Here is a 16916-nt window from a genome sequence, read left to right on the forward strand (position 1 = left end):
GGGCTGGGCTGGGGGCAAACCTATACCATATCTTTGTATCCTGCAAGCGCGGTAATTTCAGGGCTGGCTTGGCTTGATTTGCAACCAACGCTCTTAGTAAAAGAACCGTTTGCTTTAACGAAATGGAGTCGACAGCTTTTCTTTCCTAAGGAATCAGATTGGGGCAGGTCTGACAGAGTCTTCTGTATAAGGTATTTCTGTATGTTGAGTTTCATTTGACTCTTATAAATGTGAGTTTAACAATGTGACACGGGGATTGTATGTATCTATTTGAGCCCTAAACTCCTCAGCCTCTTTTCAACAGGAAGCCACCCTATTTGTTTTGCCCGTTGGGGCCCAAATTTTCTGTATTTAAAAGTGCGGGATTGGCAATTTGTTTCCTTTTGCCTTTTTTGTACTATGGCTTGTGCTTGTACTATTTTCAAGATAAGGAGATCAAAATATTTTAGGTGCAAAAAGAAAGGAGAGGTCTGTAGTTAAGCTTGACACTAATAAAGAAAAAAAACACACCCACACACACTGTATTTGATAGATACTTCAATATTGGTAATAAGTGATATTACTCTTCATTCAGCTTCAATTATCTGCTTAGCACACTAGGAATTTTGTTGGACCTCTAGGTTTTTTTCTACCTGGAACAAATGCTCAAGAAAACAGAAAAGGTGTTAAGAATGGTTTAATTATTTGTGACCATTTAGCAAGTATTTAGGAAACAATATGCAAGAAACGTGTGCGGCAATGTAGAAATGAGATGCCAATAGCTGGAGATTCCATACTGAAGACAGAGGGTCCCATACAGGATTCAACCATGCGCCCGCAGGATAGGAAGCTGCCTGTAAATACTTTCCTGGAATGGGACTTACTTCCCATAGAACTTTTTGTTCAAAAGGAAAATAAGCAGGTTAACATTTACTTTTGCTCGGTCAAATAACTTCATGACAGCTACACCTTCATACTGCAGCTGAAGCAGATCCTGTGTGTGTGTGAGAGAGAGAGAGAGAAAGAGAGAGAGAGAAAGTTCACATAGTCTACATTTAATACATGAAGAATTTGGCTGTTCTTTGGGCATAAGCACATACATGGATGGAGCACATATAGCCGTAACATCAAAGTGATCGATGCTCAATCACAATGTTGTGAAAACTGCCATCAAGTCAGGAGATAAGCAGGGAGCCCGAGGTGCTCCATGTTATCAACCCAGGCAGTTCTCCAGGGATGAGCAGCCCATCCAGACGGGGGCTGGCTTTTCCAGCAACCCTGAAACACACTAGAGAAGTCAGAAAAAATAATGGCATTTTCAGTTTTGGCAATTTGGCTCCTGGCTCTATTTCATTCTTTTGAGTTCTAAGTGGGCTGCTAGGCGCCAGCCGAAGCGGGACAGGCTGCCGGCAGCCCGGGGGGAGCCTGTCAGCCTTGGAAGCCATATTTTATTTAGAAGCTTCGAGGCTGCCATATTTAGTGCCTGGGAATTTGGGAGGGAGATTTCATAGAGAGGTGGAAGAATAGACTCAACAACATTCTTCTTATAATGTCAAGGACATGTTACCCTGCACCCGGAGAGGAGTGTCTGGAGGAGTGCCTCCAGTGGGGACGATGGTTGATTGGACCATGTGATGGACTGGTGGCTGCAGGGGGTGGATTTTGTTTTTCTAATGGGAAGGGAAAACTTGGAACTCTCAGATTCGGGTTTTCCCAGATGTGTCAATATGACTTAATAAATTCATACTTGGATGAACTTTGTTTCTGAGATCTATTGGATCAACCCTGGGACTTAGCTTTCCATCTGGCCCCAAACGGAGCCGCAGAATGTTCAAACGCTATGGTGGAACAATATCTTCAATGCTATGTGGATTACCAACAAGAAAACTGGGCTGATTTGTTACTGTTTGCCGAAGTAGCTTATAAGAAAGAGGTACACAGTTTCACTGTAGCCAGTGATGAATGGCCCTGACTTTACAATCTGAAAGAAGCATTTTCCAGCTGGGTTGGCAATGCAAACGGGAGGGAAATGCTCTTTCTTAGCAAAACCCAAGAGGCTGGTGGATTAAATACAGGAATACTTAACAGATCCTACTTGCTTAATTAACATCACTTAGGAGAGATCTACGATTTTTCAACAGTAATTTTAAATACAAGACTTAAATTTTTTGTCATTGTATTATCTTTTGCCTGGCTGTCCCAACCCAGTCATTCCATTCTTCAGCCAGATTTTATCTTTTTTAAAAAAAAATCACCGCCAGTAAATGTTTGCAAAGTTAACATCTTCCCTACAGGGTTACTTGAAAAGCACTCATTGGTGAGTGACCAAAACAGTTCATACCTGATAATGCAGCATAAATGTCTCCATCTGAACTCCCATGAACTTTGCTTTTACTTCAAAGTCTCCCACTTCATCTGTTGGGCCAATTTCAAATATCACATTCTTAAACCTATTCAGTTGGATACACAAAGAGACAATCGTGTTATTCATATTAGCAGAAATATTATCATAGCTGTGGATAAAAACAAAATACAATTTACGTTTTAGACAAAGACATAAGGAATGGATTGGAGTGCCACAGATGTCAGCTAAGTTACTTTTCAATCAAAATCATTTTCCCCATTTTTTTCATTTTGATAAACAAACAACAGAAATTAGAAGTGGCTGCTGGTGGAGGCATGGCAGGCCAAAGACATCACTGTGGAGAGCAGATGACGGCTGTGGCAAAGACCGGAAAACTAGGGAGCAGAACCCTGACCCAGAGAAGGAGAGCATGCAAGCGGGTCAGCCATACACCATTAATGCTCGAAGTATGGGAAACTGAAGTCTTCGTACAGGAGGGCAGGGACGCTATTGCTGCTGTTACTGAAACAGGGTGTGATGGAAAGCGCGATTGGTATTGATAGGAGATATTATTTGTTCAAAGGCAACAGACCCAACAAAAAGGGAAGAGGAGTTGCACTGTATATAAAGAATGACTATCCCTTGACAGAAATACACAATACCAAGGACAAAAGCTTGAGATGGCATTTGGGCTTCTTAATATCTTAATGCCATGTGCAAGATTTAATGTGGCTTTTTTGGTATAGAATTACTCACTGGCTGGCTTGCAGGTCTTCAATCTCCAGCAAAACTCCCTTTTCATGGAGTCGGGCTGCTGTGTATTTCAGAAAAATCTTCTTGCTCTTTTTTCCTTTCATCTCCCGTGGCTTTTTTGAGACCCTAAAATAAGAAGCATCAGAATCTGTTTGAGGGAAGTGCAGCGGTATCTGTGACACGTTTACTTACTTGCTCTGAGCTGAAATGGACCTGTCAAGCTTTAAACGGCGTTTTTGCTCTTGCAACTATTTTCACTTCTCAGTTTCCCAACTATGTGGGGAGGGAAGGGGGAGCTAGAACAAAACTTCAGACATCAAGATGCCAGCAGCCATGGGAACCAAGAACGTTATGGCAGGTTGTTATCAGGGCTGAACATGACTTTCTCAAAACAATACTAGAGATCTCCATTGGACAGTGTGACCTGGTCTAATAGCGGGGAGGGAAAACTTGAACTTTAACTATGTGGGTTTGTGTGGAAAATAGTCAGAGCTGGTTTTGCCCTAATCTTTGCTGATATGATGTACTCATTAAAGTTTTGCATTAAGGTATTGGATCGTCTCAGCCGTGCTTGCTTTTGGTTGGGTTTGTCAGTCAGAAAGTTGACACCTGGCCCAAAAATTATTCACATTCCTGAAAAAAGAAGGATTCTGTTTCTCCTTCCCAAAACTTATATATTAAATATTATATGAAATACAGTGTGTAAATATTTTCTATCACAACAATTCTCAGTCCCTTTTCAATAATTTCTGTTACAAAAGTTACATTGCAAAATCTTGGGAGATGGCACTTACTTTCCCTTGCTGGCCAAATTATCCAAACATGTTTTGATGTAACTCTTATAGTAATCCACTTGCTCCTCATAGAAAGTAGCCTTGGAATTAAGGGCACTATAGGTCTGTTGAAGCTTCACCAGTTCTGCTTTTCTCCTCTGCCGATAGCGACGTTGATTCCGGATATCCTAAACCAGGAGAGGAATATATGAAAATCAGGCTTTGACTGGAAGATCTGGTATTGAGATGCCACTGAAACACCTGGCCATTATCTGAATGGTGGACCCGATTCCTTTGGGATGAGTACACACAGCTCTTCTGGGCCACGCAACCGACGTTTTCCCTCTTTCCCCAGACACTTGTTTGAGCAACCATCAGTGGCTTACGCAGCTTCCCACAAAAACTACCTTTGCAATATCATTGATCAAATCCTGGTATCTATTCTTTGGGTTTGCCATGCCCAGTTCGGTCAGCTTCTTCAGCCCTGATTTAATTTTGTCCTTCTTCTCTTGAAGACTCAAGTTATTGTCCTCCTGGACTGATTTTGACTTCTTCATTTTGTCAGGGGTTTTAGCATCCCGAATAGCCCTTCTCTGCATGGCCCTTTGGTGCTCAACTTCCTAGAAAAGAGTCAACATGACATTAGCAAATCACAATCTGAACAAGTCAAAATGAAGATCTAAACAATTTCTCATCGTGCCCTTGGTCCGCCGTGAGCCACCACTTCAGAACTGGCACAGCAATTCCCACACACCTTATGAAGTGTAGCTACAGCGTATCTGTCATACCTGCTCAGCAGCAGCCGGAAGTTCAAGGATCTCCGTTAATGTTTCTCCTGGCTGGAAACGGATTACATCCACAATTAAACGTTTGGTGCTAGGAAAGAAAATTAAAAGCATGATACATTACTTGTGTCTATGTCCATCCTGCCAGGGAGATGTCAAGGGTGGACCATGGCTACTTGGAACTTCTGCAACAGAAGCAGAGAGAGATTTTGGCCTGCTCAGGCACCTAGTGGACCAGGATCATGTGCAGGAATTGTTTGAGGTTTTCCTTAACCTTCCGGCAAAAAATAGTCCCTGGCTCACCCATGGAACTGCTGTGGTCTCCCTTTGGTTGGTTGTCCCAATTAATTCATTGGTTTACTAAGGACTGAGGGAAATAAAGAGACTGAAAGACAGCTGGAAGGGTCCTGGCTTTAAGCCACAAGTCATTCATGCCAAGCACTGCTAACAGCTCATGCTGAAGCCTACACTGCGAATTAAGAGTGGCTAAGTAACAATCCTCTGCGTAATTGTGGCACCATTGTGGCACTCAACTGGCAGACCTACTGTATGTTGTGTGACTTGAATCCTCCTGGGGAACACAGGCAAGCCATAGCTCCCATAGGCAAGCCGGATGGCATCGTCGAGTTTTTTAGTAAATAATAAGGTAGCTTTGATGCCAATTGGACAGTCCAAGCAGGGTTCCCCATGGGGAACTAGGCTGCACAAACGACAGGGGGCACAGGGAGCTTCGTTGAGCATGTGTGGGAGTTAGGTTGCGTGTGTGAAACTATCCCCTCCCCACCACTGCCTCCCACTGCTACCAGTCCATGGAGCCATAAAGATTGAGGACACTGGTCTCCAAGACTGAATGGGGCTGTCAGCCGGATCTCCAGCATGGGTTCTCCCTTTGATGCTTGCTTGCTATTGGCTACCATAGAAATTGGGGGGGGGGGGGCATGGCATTGGGGTTTGGGAAGAGAGCTGGGGTGAGAAATGCCCAGGGGAATAAAAGGGGAGGTTTGCTCCAGGGGTGGGATTCAAAAATCCCAGCAACCGGTTCGCTGTCCAGTTGCTGGGTGACCGTGGCTATGGCCGCTCTGCTGTTGGGCCCACCTGCCCACCTGGGCTCTCACACTCCCCTTTATCCTCTGCTTTTGAAGCGCAGCTGCGGAGGTGAGTCGGAATGCCTCTGCACCTGTGCAGAGTGCGCATGTGCACGCAAAGTGTGTGCACACGCGCAAAGTGCACCCACCAAGCCACGCCCACCGAACCGGTGGTAAAACTGTTTGAATCCCACCACAGCTGCGGGCATTCAGCCCATAGCTGAACCTGGTGCCTCTTCTAAGTTTAATTTGAACTCTGTTTGTTTGGACTTTGTTTGAGTTTTTCATAATGTCTATCGTGGGTTTCACCAGGCAAAACCCTGGTTGATTGGCTGGGAAACAAATAGTTGAGAGTTATTACGGATGTGGCGCTTTTGTTTTCTCTTCTCCTGGTCCCCCCCTCCAGCCCCCCCCCTTGCCTTGGCACGAGGGTTGATTCTGGCTGACTGCCCAGCCTTGTCTCTACGGCCCCCTTGGCAAGATTCTGGGCCCCGCCTTTCATTTCCTAGGTTGGAGAGCGACGGACTGGCCCAAGCCAGCCAGTTGGCTCTGTGCCTAAGGCAGAGCCAGAACTCTCGGCCTCCCAGCTTCTAGCTTGATGCCTTAAACGCAACACCAAAATGGCATGGTGGAACCCCCCCTCACCACCCCCAACCTGCTCACACAGTCCAGTCTTTACTGGTAATGAGCTCTTGTGCAAGAACTCCGTCTGCTCCATCTGTAGAAAGCAACGACTGCAAATGCCTGCAAAGTGCAAGAGATGCTAATGGAGACCAGAATGGGCTCCTCCGTTCTGGTGTCTGGTTCAAAAAGCTGTTTTTCAAGCCAGCCTTGCACAACCTGTACACAATCCATCATGGCTGCAACCTTTGTACAGGGTGGAGCACAATTAAAGGGACATACAAGGGATCCCAAGTATGTGCCCTCCACTCCGCCTACCCCCTTGTTTAGACCTGCAGTATGCAAGGAGGGTTGGGCTTCTCGGCTTCTCTGTGCAGGCAAGGCAGGCAGGAGACTCCCACCACAGATTCAGCAGAGGCTTCCTCGCCTTCACTTACTTCAGCAGGATCGTCCTTGCGTCCATCTCGGCATTCTCATCCCCGGGAACATCAAACTTGTTTGTCAAAGTGAGAGAAACCTCGGTTTTGGCCAGCATCTCTTTTCCGGGATCATTCACGTTGCCACATCCTTCTCCTGCAAGAGAAAGAAGAGCGGGTCTCCTTTCCTTACAATCCTCTACTGGCGAAACAGCAGGATGTAAAAGATGGCTAAAATGCATCTCCACTCAAAGCAATTCCCCATCGATCCAACCGCCAAGGGCCCTCCCCGCTCAGGAAGCCTTGTAACAGTCCAATCAAGAAACAGACACTGCTTAAAATCCATTAGGCTAAATTAGAAACATTTTATCTATGCAGTTATAAGAACAACAACAACAAAAGGGCTTCAAAAGCGTCGAATAATCTACCAGCCTGATATCAAAATCTAAATAAAAATCTCCATCAGCCACCAGGGCCTAACAACCTCCAGCTTGAGTGGCAGAACTCCGTTTAGACTTTTATTTGCATTCATTACTGCCCAGAGTTCATTCAATATCTGAAGTGGGAAAATAAGAGGATTTTCTTTTTCTTCAGGAGCTCTGGGGGGCAGCTGCTCAGAAGGAAACCCCCCACCCACCCACCCCTAATCCCCCCTGTGGGCAGCCTGTGAGCAAGAGTATCTGACTCAAGGCCTGCAGGCCGGATGTGGCCCACTGGGCCTCCCTGGAAACAGCAATGATTTTAATAAATTTCCAGGCATTTCTAAAATTCTGCTTTTACTTTGTCGTTATGGGGTACTGAGTGCAGATTAATGGGGGGGGGGGGAAATGAATTTCAACAACTTTAGAATCAGGCTGCAGCATAACAAAAAGGACAAAAAGTGAAGCGGGTCTACATTCTTTCTGAGTGCACTGTATGTACCGCTCCACAGTGCTTTACTCTCCGTTGACAGTTTACAACGTGAGCCTCTTGCCCCCAACAATCTGGGTCTTTGTTTAACCGACCTTGGAAGGATGGAAGGCTGAGTCAATCTGGAGCCCCCTCAGGACTGAACTGGGGGCAGAGTTTGCCTGCAACACTGCATTTTAACCACTGTGCCAAACAGCTCAGTAAAAAAAAGACTGTTATAATGTACTTTGAACACTTATTTTAGTTGCCAGAATTCATGTAGCTCTATCCACTGAGCCTCAATAAATCTCACTAAAGAAACATATATATCAGAATCACACTTAAAAAAAATATGAATTTAATTCTAGAAAGATATCAAAGAACCTAACAGGGTTTTCAACTCAGTTTTTTCCCCTTTGTTTTATCCTTTTCTTTATTATCCTTCAGACATAAGGTGTGTTTTTAAAGTTCTTCTTATTGATTTGTGGTAAACCACTCTGTGTTGAAATTATGTCAGCATTATTGTTTTAGCTTGTTTGTGGCTGCTATTTTCAATATTCAGAAATTTTAATAATAATGGAAGTTTACATTATCATTATTATTAGTTAGCCGATAATGAAAAATCACAACTGCCTGTTCATTAGCTGGTGTCACCTTCCATAGGCATCGAGTTCCTCCAAAGAACCTAGGAGGCTGTGATGTATTGGCATAGCACATGGGTGGATCCAAGCAGTGTGACATTTTGTAATGGACAGATGGAAATCTTGTCAACCAACGTGCAGATTTTCAAGTGCTGCCCAAGATTTTTGGCATGGCACCCACTGTACCCACAACCACTGGGACTATCATGGTCATGGTATTCAACTTTGAGTTTCAGATCAAGATATTTTGTGATCCTTTCCAATTCTTTGTTTTCTGTTATATTATCCTTTCATATTGCCACATCAATTATCCATACTTTCTTCTATTCAATCATAGTTAAATCTGGTGCATTATGAGCCAAGACTTTATCAATCGGTATTTGGAAATCCCACAATATTTTAACCTGCTCATTTTCAACCACTTTTTCAAATCTGTGTTGCCACTAATTTTTTCACTGCTGCCACATGATAATTTCTATGGATTTCCAGGGAGTCATCTTTATGTTTTGTTGGACAGTCAGCCAGATATTTAGACTGGATCTGGCATTTTTATCCAACTATCCTATTTGTCCCCAAGGACCTGGCATAGCCAGATGCTGGTGTTAAGGGTATTGTTGCAGGATGTAAGCTGTTCCAAGCAAACCTGCCTTTTACAATTGACTGGTTTTGTTAGTGTGTAAGATTCATGAACTGGAATAGCCATGGCAACAAGTCAGCCAATGTTTGGTGACTGAGACACAGGATTTGTGCTAGGAGCCTGGGCGTGGCTTAGCTTAACTGTTCTGTGTATAAGAGAGTTCATTTGTCTTTGCTTGAGAATACTTGCTACTTCTTCTCTCTACCACGTCGCAAGAGCTGCATGGGTATTGTATACACGCATCATGTTTTACATTATTGTATATAGAGAAGTTTCTTCTATATAATGAATCCTGAATTATTTGCTGGTGTGCTGGCTGGATCGCTACAAACTCGGACAGATTTGTAATTTTGTCAATGCCAATAGTGTTCAATATTTTGGGATTGCATCTGAGGCTCCTATTGCTATAGGTAGTATCTTTGCTTTCTTCTGCCATAGTTTTATACTTCTATTTGCAGATCTTTATATTTTGCTATTTTCTCCAGTTCTTTCTCTTCTCTTCTGCTGTCTCTAGGCACTGCCACATCCGCTATCCAAACTTTTGTCTTTCTTACTGACAATTGTTAAGTCTGGAGTGTTGTGTGGCAGGTTATTATTTATTTAAATGAATTGTCTGCCCAACTCCAGTGGTCTCTGGGCAGTGAACAAAGCTAAGGAAACATAAAAGCAGCTAAAAACATTGAATCATACAAACTAAGACAAAAATAATTTAATGGAGAGAAAAAACAAAAGGTAATTAAAGAAATAATAAATAACCCAGGCCTGGGACCAAAACCAGATTTTCAAAGCTTTCTAGAACCCCAGGAACGTGGGCCCTGTCCCTTATTTGGAGGGGGGGGCTGCTGTTCCAGAAGGTGGGGTGCAACAGAGAAACCACGCTTCTGAGAACCCACAAGGCGGCAGTGCTAGACGGAGGGGGCCTGAAGCGCACCCACTCTGCTGGCCCACCTTGGGAGGGCAGAAAGGGGTGGGGATGAACGAATAAGCCACTCTCAGGCAACCCCGGCCAAACTGGAAAGTTGGAGAAGCTCACCAATCAGGGATTCAATGGTAGAAACTTCGCCCAGGTCATCCAGAAGCTCGTGTATAGGATCATTGTGCTCCGGGGCAATGGCATCCTGATGATCGAGGAGCAGCTGATTTGGGTAGAAGAGAGAAAGCTTCTTTGTATGGTTTTCAAACCTTTTGGGGGAAAGGACATTCTTGCACAGAGCACGCAACCTGGCCGTTGGCCGAGCTTCAAGGCTTGAATGCTACTGGGACACAGCGCGAAAATCAATACGCAAGACTTACTGTGTGTGTATTGATGATTTCTCCAATGGAAATATAAATCACTGGCTTTGTGAGTGTCACTAAGTCGGAATATTCATCAACATTGAACTTCTCTTGCAGTTCTGGGACCTCACAAGCAGCCTGGAAAAAGCGCCTTGAAAGGAAAACAAAGTCCGTTCAATCTTATCCCTGCACTGTATTATTATGGATCAAGAGAGGCCTTTTCAAGGCGGGTTTCCTCTTTTGCGCTAAGAGAGGGGCAGCAACATCTGGTACGGGTTACAGTGCTTCTGGCGTGTGTATTTGGGGGGGTCTGTTCTGACATTGGAAGAGTTCGTGCTTTGTGCCCGAGAGCTGCCACTGGAATCATGGCCTCTCAGTGCACGTGGGGGCTTCTCATCTCCAAGGAGAATCTACCCAAATATTTTCATTCTTGGCCCTGGGTCAGGGACTGAGGACACCATGTTGCTCTACCGCCCTGCTCATTAAACAAGCATCACCCAAAGGTGGATAGCCAGCCTTGCTAAGTTGATAAATAAATGAGATAAAAGATTTTTTTTTCTTATTCTTATTTTCTTATAATTCTTTTTAGATTTAGACTAGAGCTATTTAGCTAATTTTTAATTGACACTTTCTTTAACTACAACTTGACTTTTTTTTGCCATGGAGAACTCTGGCCGAGCTTCCACTTTAAATACAGAGAAGGTAAGAAGAGTCCAGAGAAGCTGAGATGCTTTTTCATCTGTGACTTCAAAGATCTGCTCTCCAAACAAGTTACTCTCTGCTGGCCTGCTCAGAATGGAGCCCATTGTTGGCCCACTAACAGCAGGGACCTCAGAAGCACTTAAGCAGGCTCCAAGGTATGTTTAGTTTTTTTAAAATGCTTGTAAATTACCTTAAACTTATTCACAACAATCAATCTTATTTGGTAATATAAGTTCAATTTGCCTTTAAAATGGTTTATCTTCAAAGAGCAGTTGAGCTTCTGGGGCATTTCTTTATATAAGTTCTGAATAGCCTCTCAACTATTGTGCCACGAGATTCCAAATGTGGCCTCTGGTCCCACAGTCCTAAATTAATCCACGGAGATAGCATCAATATATGGTTTCTCTCCACTCAGCTTTTGCACAGCTCACACAAGTTGTCATTGCAGCCAGAATCCCCTTCAAGTCGGAATCAGATTTGGCTCTGAAAACGCCCTCTCAGTTGGCAAGCAGACTCAAAGGCCAGAATCCTAAGACTTATTTTGCAAGAGCAAATCCCAAATGCAGTTTGTAGGGTAGCACATTTAGTCTTAACCAGAGGAGACTGGCCACGCAGCTGCACACTGAAATGTGGGATGTGAGCACATTTATTAATTTCAGTGACTTACAGCATATGACAGCCAACTTATAAATCCAGGCAGCTAACAGAAATTAGGCACTTTAAGTGGTCAACAACGAAAACCAGAACTCCACACAAGACGGAACTCCCATCATGCGCCTCAATTACTACACACTTCCTTCAGCGAGTGCCATGACTGATGTTGGCAAAATGCTAAGAGTGTTTCTAGCAGATTTCACAGCCAAAACCTGAGATATTGGGCTTCTTGGTTTTTTCCAACGGTATCAAGCTCTTGTGACTTTGACTAAGAAATTGTAAAACAAGAGGCAACTGTGCATGCACGCATCACTGATTTCAAAATCTTATTGAAATCTTCTTCCTAGGCAACCAAGTTACCAGTTTAATATTACTACACTACAGAGATTGACATTTTGTGCAGCAAGGGACATAAACTGAAAAAAGGTGGAAGAAAATGTTCTGAGTTTGTCAAATCGAACATTCCTCAATTGTACAAAGTATCTACAAAACTCTGGGAAACAGTAAAAAAAATGGAGCAATGTTCATGTGCATTATTCTCTTTTACATTTACTGTATAATATTTAATAAAATGCATCACCCAAACCACACAAGATTTTGTTTTGCCGCATTTCACATACCCCAAAACAGCTTGGTGCATTTGTAGTGTTTGAGAGCAGACCAGCTTGGGGGGGGGGGGGGTGGACAGAGAATGGAGATTCTCCTCTCCCAGCCTCAGGGCATCCCTGAGCATCCCCGGACCCCTCCCCCCAATCCAAGTCACCCGCTGGCTGCTTAGAACTGCCCACCTGAACTTCTGATAGGACTGCGAGAGGAACTCATTGATGAGGGCGAGGTGGGCATTGTCTCCCAGGAACATCTTATTGGAGGCTGCGTGTTGCAACATTTTGGCAATGGAGCCCAAGTTCCGCCGTTGGTCTGTGGTCAACTGTCCTCCCGCTGAGAGATCAATGATGTCAAAGGCATCCGGGGCCACAATGGCCGGGTTCATGTAGCGATAGTACAGGAGGTTGCCCACAATCTGGAAACAGAAAGAGGCCACGTAGATTCCCTGCAGCCCTGGGACCTGGCCGAAGAGCCTTTCCTACTCCTGTTCCCCATCCTAGAGGCTGCTTAATTGCACAGACAGGCAAGGGAGGCACCAGATCTTAGAAGGGAAAGGAAATTGCAAACACTGGTGGCAGAGAGTCTCTTAAAGGTCACTAGGGTCACAACTGGGGAATCCTTTTCTCGGCTGCTGCAGAGAAAGCAAAAGCAAGAACGTGATCACGCTGCAACCGGAACTGAGCTCTGCTTGGTCACAGGATAATCCCATTATTGTGGAGTCCTTGGTGCTCTCTGAGATGGGTGGTTTCCTTGCAGACCTTTCATTACCAAACTATGTAGCATCATCTGTGCTAGTAGGGAGCAGGGTTTGCTCTCCATTTATATTATGGTGCCTTGCCCTGTCAAGACTAAAAGTCAAGAAGCAAATAATACCCCAGTCAAGGAAAGACTAACTCAAACAAGCTAACAGTGAACCACGGCTCTAGGAACTCCCAAGTCCATTTCCAGCAATACTGACAGGGCCACTAGTACGTAACACAAGAGCAAACGCCACTCCTTGCTAGCTCTGATGATGGTACTTAGTTTGGTAATGAAACGTCTGCAAGAAAACCACCCAGCTCAGAGAGCGCCAGGGACCGCACAGTTCAACCCTGAGCTAAAATATTCTCTTCTAGCCATTCAAATCCTCTTTAGCCTTCATACCTTGGATATTCATGAATAACGCTAGGGAAAGTTGTCGGAGGTACCCATGTATTCTTCCTAATATATTTCACTATTTTTCCTAGGGTTAGCTAGAAGTGAGGTCATTGTACAGAGCTCCTTAGAAAGGTTTGAGAGGCATGCCAAAATTTTAATCCTTATTAAACAATACATCCAAAAATGTGCCAGGATTAATTCAGGAGTGCAGCTGTCCTCTTTGTTGGGGTTTTTTAAGCTTTTTAAAAAAATCTCTTTTATTTTTCAAGAGAAAGGCAGCCAGAGCAAAGGGACTAACTCCCCTGGGCAGTTTTCTCTTGTCGCCTTCAGGATTTTAGACAAGGGTGATCCGAGAAGGAAGAGCTGAGCTAAAGGAAGGAGGCATTTTGCTCGCTCCCCGGGGGCCCTTCTCCAGCAAGGGCAACCATAAGGGTCTGCCTGCCCAGCGGGGAGGGGGTGAAAGGCACCAGGGAAGGCCGGGGACTCCTGAATCAGAAGCGCCAAGCTGCTTCCTAAGGGCTGCCTCCGCTCTCTCTCACGCAGCCCAGCAGTGTCCGCCACACTGCATCTCAGCTGCTGGGGGGACAGACTGGCCGCCCTAAGCTCCTCCGTGGGGAGACCTCCTTCTGACCTGCATGTCAGAACTCTCAAAAAAAGTCAATTCACCTGCAGAGAAAGCCTAGATTCGATGCCTCAGTGTGGGAAAGCACAGAGCTAGAAAAGAGAAGAAAACAGCATTCAGTCTTTCAAGAGAAGCTGCCAGGTATGAAATGCCACACAATCCCAGCAGGCCTTGCTCCAATTCAGGGCCTGCAAGGGGCCCCTCCCTCTAGCGGAGAGCAGCGTTTGAGGAGGAAGAGGCCACCCGCTGGCTGGGTCCACAGCAACCCAAGGCCGCTCCTGAAAACCTTTCTTACCTGACACACACTCTCTTTTAAGAAAAGAAGGAAGGAGGAGGCAGGCAGAAGCAGAAGCTGCAGAACGCCCCACCACCACCATGGCCGGAACAAGGTGACACCCGCCCCCCACCTCTAATCTGGCTCCTCACCTTCAGAAGCTCATCCTCGCTGGCATCCGGAAACTTCTCATGCAGCGAATCCTTCAAGACTTTGGCAATGAAACGCATCCCGTAACTGCAGAAGAGATTTGGGGGCAGGTTAAGGAGGTGAAACCCAGGAAACTTTGCCATAGCAGCAACTTCTGGAACTCACGGGATTTTCTCCAAGGAGCCGATGATAGCCAGCAAGAACTTGTCCGTTACGGTCCGCATGTTCTTGATGGAGGCGTCCAGGCGTGTCTTCACCTCTTCGTGGGCCAGTGCCTGCTCAGGCGTCACGTCATAGGGCAGCTTACTGTTAAAAAAGGGGGGGAAAGGGCCACAGGGCAGCATATTAGGAGGGCTGGCCCTGCCCTTCCCTGGCTCCAGAAAGGGCCACAGGGCAGCGGGGTTGGGGCTTCTGCCGGTCCTCCTGTGGCCCCCACACACCCCGTGTCTGCGGACCAGGCTACGTTAAGACTTCTGCTGTAGGTCAGGCAGAGAAGGACATCCGGTGTGTCAGAATTCATGGACTTCAGAATTTTTTTTTAAAGAAAAGCTTAAGAGTTTCAAAATGTATTCAAAATATATTCTCAGACAAAACAGCTTTGTACTTGCTGACTGTAACAAGCCTGTCCTCTTCTATGGAAAAATGGTTACTGGGTTGCAGGAGCACCCCTTGATCTTTAGCGTAACTTTCTCTTAAAATAAATCTGACACAGAAATTACTGCAGATTCCTGGATTTTACTAGCCTCCTTAAATTAGAATAGTATGGACAGATTTTATTGTTCTTTGACTCATACTGGGCTGACCATGGTTTCTGATCTTCTTTCTTTATTAGAGCTCAGTAGAGACTTTCGAGTTTTTGAAATATAATAAATTCAGTTGTGTACAACCAACTGTTGATATACTGGGATACTAATTTCTACGATATTTGTAACCTCCTTGTTTACCCATTTGCATCCTACCCTTTTATTATAGAAAGGTTTCTATGCCTGTTTTTATATTTTCTCTAAAATGTCTAGTAAAGATGAAGAGAAACGCCGGTCTTCTTCACTGTAACAGATGCCCTCCGTTAACGAAGTTCTCCCCAGGGAACAGCAGCACACACACCCCGCCCCCAGCTCCACACCTGGCCTCTCCAGTCTGGGACTCCATCTGGTTGACCCACGACTTGTAGATGTCCACTGGATCCGTTTTGATATTGAGGGACTTGTCCTCCATGATCTCCTTGACCACGGGGGCCAGGATCTGCCTCAAGGCATTCTGCCCACGAGCACCACGGTTGAAGCTTACCACCATCTTTATGACGGTGGGATTTCCGGTCACGATCTCGTGCAGCTGATCCACCTTTGATCTGGAAAAGGGCAAGAGCATCTTTGTGGGACCTCAGGGGCGTCTCAGAGCATCACCGCGGAAGGTGTGAGCCTCCTCCCTGACTTGTTCTCATGAATGGCCTGAGCAGCTTTGGGATAAGTACCAGCCTTCGACCTCAACAATGTTTCCGTAAACTGATTGCAGGGTTACACCCTCTCTGTGTTGCTAACAGAGCCACTCTGGGTTTGCACTGCGGTGGATACGATACCAGAAGTCATTAGATCGCCTCCTTTGCACCATGCTACGGTCTCCTAAATAGTGGCAGCTCATTCCCTCTGGATATTGTGCTGCCATTTAATGTTGGCATTCAAGGGAGATTTGTTTATTTATTTATTTATTAAATTTATATTGCCGCCTATTTGCCCATCACGACTCATTCAAGGCAGCTTACAGAATGTAAAACCACATTTAAAACAATAAAAACTACAATGTAACAAAATCACCCCCCCCGCCAACTCCCACCCTCCACCCCAACGACAGCAGATCACACAAGCCATGGGCTCCATCCTGCTCTGGGTTCCCCAGGCCCGCTGGCAGAACCAGGTCTTCAGTGCCTTCCGGAAGAGTATTAGAGTGGGGGCCGTTCTAATCTCTGGGGGAAGGATGTTCCAGAGAGACAGAGCCACCATAGAGAAGGCCCTTCTTCTGGGTCCCACCAGGTGTATCTCCCTCAGGGGTGGGACCCGCAACATTCACTGCCTCCCTGCTCTAATGGGTCGGGTAGATGTGACCGACAAGAGATGTTCCCTCAGATCACCTGGTCCCAAGGCATGAAGGGCTTTAAAGGTGACAACCAGCACCTTGAATTGCACCCAGAAGCAAATCGGCAACCAATGCAGCTCCTGCAGGAGAGGTGATACATGTGCACACTGGGGTCTGCATAAAACCATGCGGGCCGCTGCATTTTGCACCAACTGGAGCTTCCGGATGCTCTTCAAGGGCAGCCCCATGTAGAGCGCATTGCAATAATCAAGACGGGAAGTGACCGGGGCGTGAGTGACTGTGAGTAGGGGCCGCTGATCCAGGAAAGGGCGTAACTGGTGCACAACCCGCCCTCCTGGTCACGTCCGCCACCTGCTCTTTGAGCAGGAGTCGTGAGTCCAGGAGAACCCCCAGATTACGCACAGGGTCTGTTTGGGGTAGTGCCACCCCATCCAAGACCAAAGGTGGCAATTCTCCCTGAACCAACGAACCCCAGACCCAGAG

General features: G+C 45.6%; 1 protein-coding gene across 1 annotated transcript in view; it reads right to left on the reverse strand.

Moving 5' to 3' along the window:
* Window positions 1-660: 660 nt before the first annotated feature.
* Window positions 661-16916, reverse strand: part of IQGAP1 (IQ motif containing GTPase activating protein 1) — a 65942-nt gene continuing 49686 nt past the window's right edge. Inside the window, exons 26-38 of the mRNA XM_026684637.2 lie at window positions 15466-15690; window positions 14508-14648; window positions 14345-14429; window positions 12342-12574; window positions 10216-10348; window positions 9956-10058; window positions 6778-6913; window positions 4638-4725; window positions 4257-4469; window positions 3871-4037; window positions 3080-3202; window positions 2321-2429; window positions 661-973 (exon numbers count right to left, since the gene is read on the reverse strand). Coding sequence (XP_026540422.1) covers window positions 860-973; window positions 2321-2429; window positions 3080-3202; window positions 3871-4037; window positions 4257-4469; window positions 4638-4725; window positions 6778-6913; window positions 9956-10058; window positions 10216-10348; window positions 12342-12574; window positions 14345-14429; window positions 14508-14648; window positions 15466-15690 — 1870 coding nt within the window. The 3' untranslated portion in view covers window positions 661-859. The remainder of the gene's footprint in view (window positions 974-2320; window positions 2430-3079; window positions 3203-3870; window positions 4038-4256; window positions 4470-4637; window positions 4726-6777; window positions 6914-9955; window positions 10059-10215; window positions 10349-12341; window positions 12575-14344; window positions 14430-14507; window positions 14649-15465; window positions 15691-16916) is intronic.

This window comes from Notechis scutatus, chromosome 11 (assembly GCF_049901735.1).
Source record: "Notechis scutatus isolate UNSWTSFEM ecotype Mainland chromosome 11, rNotScu1.2, whole genome shotgun sequence".
In the NCBI taxonomy this organism is placed as follows: Eukaryota; Metazoa; Chordata; class Lepidosauria; order Squamata; family Elapidae; genus Notechis; species Notechis scutatus.